This window comes from Plectropomus leopardus, chromosome 5 (assembly GCF_008729295.1).
Source record: "Plectropomus leopardus isolate mb chromosome 5, YSFRI_Pleo_2.0, whole genome shotgun sequence".
NCBI lineage: Eukaryota > Metazoa > Chordata > Actinopteri > Perciformes > Serranidae > Plectropomus > Plectropomus leopardus.
In genome coordinates this window covers 29,576,292-29,584,790 of record NC_056467.1, presented here as the reverse complement: position 1 = coordinate 29,584,790, position 8,499 = coordinate 29,576,292, and the positions used below count along the sequence as shown (strand labels likewise).

Sequence of the window (8,499 nt, the reverse complement as noted above, 5' to 3'; positions counted from 1 at the left end):
TTTTCTTCTCAACTCTGCCCTACAGATCTCTGCTCAGTTGTAACCTGCGGATGGTGCTTATATTTGAATATGTGTTTATATTTAACAGGATGCTGGCAGGAGGTGAACCATGTGACTCTACTGTTGGTAGTACACCTTCGCTTAAATATTGATTTTCATTGAGTAAAAGCCAGTATGACAAAGCAAACAACTGACTGAATTATAGGGATAAAACATATAATTCACTTCCTGTCTCCTGCCTGAGGTTGATGCTGAACAAACTGGCAGGAATGAACATGCATTTTTATCTTGCTGCTTATTGTAAGGTACATTTGAAAACCAAGAAGCATTAACTTTGGGGTTTGCAAACTACAATTATGTTATATTTCATACGTATCATATCAAAATTCGATACCAAAAAAAACAACAAAATCGATTGTGAGTCACTGCTGTATTTCCAGCTGCATTTTAGAATGCAGAATTTAAATGTGGGTTAGTCTTGGCAACTCATCGCTGTTTTTCCAGCAGGGATAGTGCCAGAAAAAGCAATTGTTTTTAAGCTAGTCATTGTTTTGTTTCCAGCTTTTTTAGTCACCAAAGGTGTTCTTTAGTGACCCATGGCCCTTTTTCCCAGCAGGGATACTGCCAAGAAAAGAATCATGCCAATATTAAGCAACAAAGCTTTGATGTATTGCATCGTAATGTGATAAACATCAGTGATGATCGTGGCAAAAAATAAACCTAAAGAGATCTAAAATGACTTCTAAATATTCACATTTAGAAGAGAAATATTCTCCAGTGATCTTTTTTCGACTCTGTGACAAACTTTTCTTTACAATTATGGCTTCAGTGGTCACTGTGTGAGAGCTTCTTGTATGTGACAGAGGAAGACAGCAGTGAGGACATGTACAGTTTTTCCATCAGACTTTTCCGGATTTTGATATCAGCACATGAAGCCCATTCTGGTGTAAAAACTGAACACATACACAGATCCAAATCAAGCTCATGAGCTTTAAACCCAAGAGATTGTTTTTTTTTACTATGTGACAAAATCCCACATAAGCGCACACTGCCTTTCAGTGCCTTGTGCAAATCTGCTCCATCATCCGTCCTCTCCAAAGCTTAGCCTACTGTCTGCACTGCAGCTCCATGCTAGCCAGCAAACAGCAGATGGATGCAGAGAGAAAGACGCTTGGTCACAGTGACAGCAGGATTTATTCAGAACTCACCTTTGGACTGCATATCATGTAAGATATTGGTATGTGCAGATAGCAGGTAAATGGTAGAGGACTTCTGAAAGTGGGGCAAATGGGAATAAGGCAAAGTGTCAATGAAATGGAGAAAATGTGTGGATGAGAAGAAAATATTCACAAAGGTCAAATCTTAAAAAAAGTTAAAAAATGAACACTGATTAGACAAACAGTGGAGAAACACCATAATTAAGAAATTATTATTTCACCAACAAAATGACCATTTGTGTATAAATTACTCCCTGTATTACCTTGAATTTGTGGAGGAAACTCGTGCAGTATTATTAAAATCTCTTTTATCCAGTCTCACGAAATGACGAGTGGACCTGGTCATACATGTGTAGTTGAGCTCTTCTCAATGGAATGCATTGCTTACGCTATCCCAGGTCGACTCATATGCAGAAATGTTTTAAATAGTAATGTTTTAGCAAAAATGCATGAGTTTTGGAAGAACTGAGCATACAAAGGGACTGTCCATTGCTCCAAAGTCCTGTTTCCCTGAAAATACACAGTCCTTGCAGTATGACAACCCAAATGCCAGAAAAAATGTTCACATTATGCGTTTCTGTAAACCAGATATGTTTAATTTGTCAGCAATGCTGTGGTCAGGTTATGCACAAAAACCATTTGGTTATAGTTATTATAAGATCGTGTTTTGGATTAAAACACCAGCATATGGTAACACAAAAGTTGCTGGAAAAACAGAAAAGGGTTGGTTCAGTGGCTCGAATGCCACTGGAAATCATACCTTGAAACTACAGCTGAAAGTTGCAGCTGAAAACTGCGTCTAGAAATTGCTGCAAGGTTCAGACTGGTCAAAACACCCTGGATCAGTGGCTCAAATGCTGACACATCGTAGTGTTTTCCAGCAGCGCTTGAGTCACTGAACACAGGTGTTTTTCCTCAACCCATTTGTAATATACTACACAAGTTGTTCACTGTTGATGCATGCAAGAAAAATAGTTTTCATCATGAACTCAAGGTAACGTGGGGTGAGTAACATGGTCATTTTGGGGGTGAAGTGTTCCTTTAAATGACTAAATTGTCCTCATAAACGTAAATGTGCGTAGCTGTCTGGAATCATTATACTGCTCACTGAGTTGACCTCAGTGAAAGTGTTTTTCAGTGAATCCTGGCTCTTTTTTTCTGCATCTTTTCAGCCCCAGGATGAAGCTGATTTTTAGCGACCTTTCGCTGTTTTTCCAGTGACAATAGTGCCACATCAAGCAGTGAGACACTGTTGCTTTTTCATTGAGCATTGTGCCCCAGAACTGGGTATTTTGAGCCAAAACATCATCTTTTACTAACCCCTGGGTTTTTTGTGCCTGAACATTGCCTCATTAACTACAGTGTTGTGTTAAAATGTAAAGTTTCTATGTATCTGCAGCATGATAATGTACAATTGTAATGTATTAATGGTTGACAGAAAAGTACTATTTATCTGAACCTGCACCTTACTTGTGCATGCCCTCTGACACATTTGTTTCTCTTGTAACTGAATTATAAAACCACACAACTGGCTCCTTTCAGGGGCGGGGCAGCAGGGTAGTTGGCTGTTTGGCCTGCTTGGCAATCATGCCAATATTAAGCAACAAGCTTTGATGTATTGCATATCGTAATGTGATAAACATCAGTGATGATCGTGGCAAAAAATAAACCTAAAGAGATCTAAAATGACTTCTAAACAGAAATATTCACATTTAGAAGAGAAATTATTCTTAAAAACATGCATTATTCTTTACAATTATGGCTTCAGTGGTCACTGTGTGAGAGCTTCTTGTATGTGACAGAGGAAGACAGCAGTGAGGACATGTACAGTTTTTCCATCAGACTTTTCCGGATTTTGATATCAGCACATGAAGCCCATTCTGGTGTAAAAACTGAACACATACACAGATCCAAATCAAGCTCATGAGCTTTAAACCCAAGAGATTGTTTTTTTTTTTACTATGTGACAAAATCCCACATAAGCGCACACTGCCTTTCAGTGCCTTGTGCAAATCTGCTCCATCATCCGTCCTCTCCAAAGCTTAGCCTACTGTCTGCACTGCAGCTCCATGCTAGCCAGCAAACAGCAGATGGATGCAGAGAGAAAGACGCTTGGTCACAGTGACAGCAGGATTTATTCAGAACTCACCTTTGGACTGCATATCACGTAAGATATTGGTATGTGCAGATAGCAGGTAAATGGTAGAGGACTTCTGAAAGTGGGGCAAATGGGAATAAGGCAAAGTGTCAATGAAATGGAGAAAATGTGGATGAGAAGAAAATATTCACAAAGGTCAAATCTTAAAAAAAGTTAAAAAATGAACACTGATTAGACAAACAGTGGAGAAACACCATAATTAAGAAATTATTTCACCAACAAAATGACCATTTGTGTATAAATTACTCCCTGTATTACCTTGAATTTGTGGAGGAAACTCGTGCAGTATTATTAAAATCTCTTTTATCCAGTCTCACGAAATGACGATAGTGGACCTGGTCATACATGTGTAGTTGAGCTCTTCTCAATGGAATGCATTGCTTACGCTATCCCAGGTCGACTCATATGCAGAAATGTTTTAAATAGTAATGTTTTAGCAAAAATGCATGAGTTTTGGAAGAACTGAGCATACAAAGGGACTGTCCATTGCTCCAAAGTCCTGTTTCCCTGAAAATACACAGTCCTTGCAGTATGACAACCCAAATGCCAGAAAAAATGTTCACATTATGCGTTTCTGTAAACCAGATATGTTTAATTTGTCAGCAATGCTGTGGTCAGGTTATGCACAAAAACCATTTGGTTATAGTTATTATAAGATCGTGTTTTGGATTAAAACACCAGCATTTGGTGACACAAAAGTTGCTGGAAAAGCAGAAAAGGGTTGGTTCAGTGGCTCGAATGCCACTGGAAATCATACCTTGAAACTACAGCTGAAAGTTGCAGCTGAAAACTGCGTCTAGAAATTGCTGCAAGGTTCAGACTGGTCAAAACACCCTGGATCAGTGGCTCAAATGCTGACACATCGTAGTGTTTTCCAGCAGCGCTTGAGTCACTGAACACAGGTGTTTTTCCTCAACCCATTTGTAATATACTACACAAGTTGTTCACTGTTGATGCATGCAAGAAAATAGTTTTCATAATGAACTCAAGGTAACGTGGGGTGAGTAACATGGTCATTTTGGGGGTGAAGTGTTCCTTTAAATGACTAAATTGTCCTCATAAACGTAAATGTGCGTAGCTGTCTGGAATCATTATACTGCTCACTGAGTTGACCTCAGTCGCCCTGGGGCATGGAAAGACTGATACGATACAGACAGACAGTGTTCAGAGGAGTCAAGGTCATGAATGATTTACCTGAGGAGCATGGGCATAAAGCCAGGAAGAACACCTTCATTAATTTATAAATTAGACGCATAGATAACAAACGAGTGATAAATTAATAAGAATACCCTTATATCTTAAAGGAATACTGACGCAGGGAGTCAGATGAGAAGAAAAGGTCTTTCAAACAGTCTCTCTCTTTTTCTAGTCAAAATTAAAATGCAAATCCTCCACAGTCAAACGCATCAAAGTCGGAGTCTCCTTCAAAGTCAAAGCTGTTGAAGTGAGGGGAGTCCACGTCCTGGCTGCAGGCATGGAAGGAGCCTCCTGCAGGCAGCTCAGAGAAGCCCCCTGGGCCGTGGGCCATCTCTGGGGCTCTGCTGGCGAGGGGAGAGGATGGGGAGCAGGAGTTGAGGTAGCCCAGAGCAGAGGAGGCCGCTGCCCCTCCCATCAGCAGGCACACTGCCCTCACTGCCCGGGCATCACTGCTGTTGCCGTGGCGAAGACAATCCGACACACGATGGGGGGGGGCCACAGAGACGCTGCGCAGAGGCCGCCGTGGTACACAGGCTGCAGAAGGAAATTGAAAATTTTATTAACAATATGCGTGTGGATGGGTTTTAGACATTTGCGCCTTTTTGCTCTTTAACCCGACTTTTATTCATTTCTGTTTCTCGCTACCTTTATCCTTTAACCCTTTGAAACCTGGCTTGATTTTTTTCAAAAACATGGAAAGCAGGCAATGAGTAAAAGAAAAAAAGACCCCCCAAAATAGCAAGAAATTAATAAAAACTTACATGAAAATGACCTAAAATTAGCTTAACAAACAAAAAAGTTTTTTTAAAAAAGTAAATTAACAAAAATAGGAAATGACCTGAAAAATTACTAAAATAAAATAAAATACATCAATGTAAATAATAACTTTCTGATAATTCTAATAATTAAAAATAGAGTTTTTTTGTATTTTTATTGTTATTTGAAATTTTATGATGATTCCCTCTGGGTTTTTTAGCAACAATTTTTAGGTAATTTTCTTGTCATAATTTACTTTTCTTTTTGCAATTTGCAGGACATTTTGTGTAAAGTTGTTGATTTTTTCCCATATTTTTGAAAGAAATCAAACCAATTTGCTGAACATTTCAAAGGTTTAAATTCTTGTGAAAGGCATCTGAATGCAGCACAATAAAACTGATTTCGATCAAGGTTTCAAAGGGTTAATAAGAGTTGACACTTGATTCCTTAGATGTATCTGAGATCAAGTATCAGCAAATGATCTCTTTTTGAGATGACATTAGACACAGTATATCTGCCATTTGTGTTCGCTCATCAACAACTAATTAGCCTCTTTCCTGTAACGTCTGTGTTCATTAATTTAAAGCTCCACCGTATCACTCTGCAGAAGGACGCTGAACCAGTGTGTTCTGAACCCAGGTGCAGCACCACTCACAAAGAGGACACTTTGTAATAGCCTTTAAAGCACCTCTTCGCAGAACACAAAATGAGCAGGTAAGTGAAACAACAGAAAATAATTTTTCTCTTGGGGTATCCTAAGGCACAGAATTGATCAAGGCAGGCAAGTTTCTGGCGTCTGCAGGATGCGCGCACGCGCGCATACACGCACACACACACACATACACGCGCACACACACACACACACACACACACACACGACAGTTCAATAGTGTGCTGCAGTGTCGTGAAGGAGCAAGCAGGAGACAAATTGTCAGGCAGGCAGAGGATCCAACACTTTGTAGACTGACACGCTCACATCCCAAGTCGTCACATATTTCGCTTTGCAGTGCATGTTTTCTGCATTTTCATATTAAACTCTAAGTATCCCTCTGCGTCTGCTGCTGACATTCTGGGATGCTACTACTATGACGTCAGCACAAGCACATGGTGGCATTACGTTGCATTAGGTTATGTTTAGAGAACAAAAGTACATGGCAACCAATGTTGGGTTGGCAAGAAAAGGACATGCTGGAGTGGATGGTTAGATTTGGGCAAAAAGGCATATGGCAAGGTGCAGAAAAAACCCATCACCCTTGAGACGGGAAGTGAACGCTGACTACTCCTTTTCGGACATTAAATACTTATGTTTGTTTACTGAATATGTCTGATGGGCATTCTGGTGTTGTTTTACTTGCTTATATTTATTTAGTTCTCCTATTTTATTTGGCATGTACAAAGTAAGTTACAGAGTGAGTGTGCAAATGTCATATTTGTTTTTAGACATGCAACAATTTTGGACAAAAAAATGGACTCAGCGTACAAAGGCCTTTTTGCAGAACTATTACAGAACCATGCATCTACTCATGGACAAGAAGCTTGTGCAAGTGACACCATGATATGTAAACATTAGTGTTGCTCTCCTCAGCTGAGCTGTAAATATTAACCAGCTCAGTGGTGCTACACTTCCTTCTATGGAGTGAAACGGTTGGCAGGTGTAGTTTGATAGAAAGAAAATAGTTCTTGCATTAAACTACTCACAACAAGGTCTGTGGTTTATCTTGAGTAACCGGGTCATAATTACTTGAAAGAGACATTACTATTGAGTTTTTCAAAGTACTTTCTTAGCGTTTTAAGTACCACAAGCCAAGTACAATCTAGTTCCATTATGCCATCTAGGCCAATATCTCCAACACTCTCAACTCACACCAAAACAATCTAGACTGATAAATAGCACTACAGGTAAGAGGAAAAATATGTGTTCTGAGTTAACTGTCCCTTTAAATTGCAAGTTACTACATGTGGATGATCTGGTAGCTGACCTTGGTTTAGGCCTCTGTCTCTGAAGGAACCTCCTCTGTCTCTGAAGGAGCCCCCTCTGTCTCTGAAGGAGCCTCCTCGTTCAGTGAATCGAGACAAAGGAGGAGTGCCATCACCCACCCTGGGTGACCCCGGGTCTTTATCACTGGAGGAGTCGGGCAGGGGGTCCCTGTCGGTGATGCAGGGAGTGATGCTGCGTCGTCTCTGAAGAGTCAGGGGTGACATGACACCCTAGAAAATGAGTCAAAAACAAAATTATTACATGACAGAGGTTGAGAAAACTGATGAAGATAATAATTGAAGAAAGAGTTTTTGAGACAAAGCTTTTAGAGGCTGTGATTGACCATACATTAAAACATATTGACTATATTAAAGGAAAAATTTCAAAGTCGGTGGCAATCCTGTATTAATCTAGGGATATATGAAACTCTATGGCCCTGTATAAAAGTGATTGGCCACGTGTACTTTTTTTTATATCTTATTGTGGGGAATCGTGGGAGTCAACCTTTTAAAGCAACAACATATTTAATAGTCTTAATAAAAAAATGAGACGTATGTGTCATTAATAAGGCTGGTTTACCAAGATCACACTAATGAACTTTTTTTAAAATCCCAAATATGAAATGTAATGATTTGGTATATTATAAAAATAATGAAAATAATGCTAGGAGCAAAAAAAAAAAAAAAAAAAGTCACTCCCAGAATATGACAAAGATTTTTTTTTTTAGCACATGGGAGTAAATATGATATAAGAGGTGTTTGTAATTTTTCTGTAGATATTAAAAGGAGATGCATTTCTGTTGTTGGGGTTTAAATGTGAATCAATGCCAATATAAATTTATAAATGTGTAACTAACTGGTGGATGTTCTATTTGAGAGGACTTTCTTAATGTATCTACAGTAACACAAACACCTCACATATGATGAAAACAGTCAACAGATATTATTAGAAACTTCTATATGAACAGAAATGAGAGGTGAGGTGTCGAAGACATGAAAACAAGCCTCAAGTAAAAACTGCTGACTCACCTCTTTCACTTTCCTGATCAGATTCAGCCACAGACTGTAAAAAGGTAAAATTACGAGTCATTACACTAAGCGTCTGTTGATCTTTATGCCAACACAAGAGAGAATGCAGTATTGGCCCCAATCTGATCTACCATCTGCAGTAAACATGTGTGATAGTGAGAGGGC

General features: G+C 39.2%; 1 protein-coding gene across 2 annotated transcripts; it reads right to left on the bottom strand.

Moving 5' to 3' along the window:
• Positions 1–2,033: 2,033 nt before the first annotated feature.
• LOC121942964 lies at positions 2,034–8,499 on the bottom strand. Of its 2 annotated transcripts, XR_006105839.1 has the most exons (4): positions 8,335–8,499; positions 7,308–7,536; positions 4,489–5,106; positions 2,034–2,334 (listed from the first exon to the last, which is right to left on the bottom strand). XR_006105839.1 is itself a non-coding variant. In XM_042486295.1 (3 exons), the coding sequence occupies exons 2-3, from the start codon at positions 7,528–7,530 to the stop codon at positions 4,751–4,753; spliced, it is 579 nt and encodes a 192-aa protein (XP_042342229.1). In that variant the 5' UTR covers positions 7,531–7,536; positions 8,335–8,499; the 3' UTR covers positions 4,378–4,750. The 2 variants fall into 2 exon arrangements, 1 of the variants encoding a protein (XP_042342229.1); XM_042486295.1 differs by lacking the exon at positions 2,034–2,334 and having other exon boundaries at positions 4,378–5,106.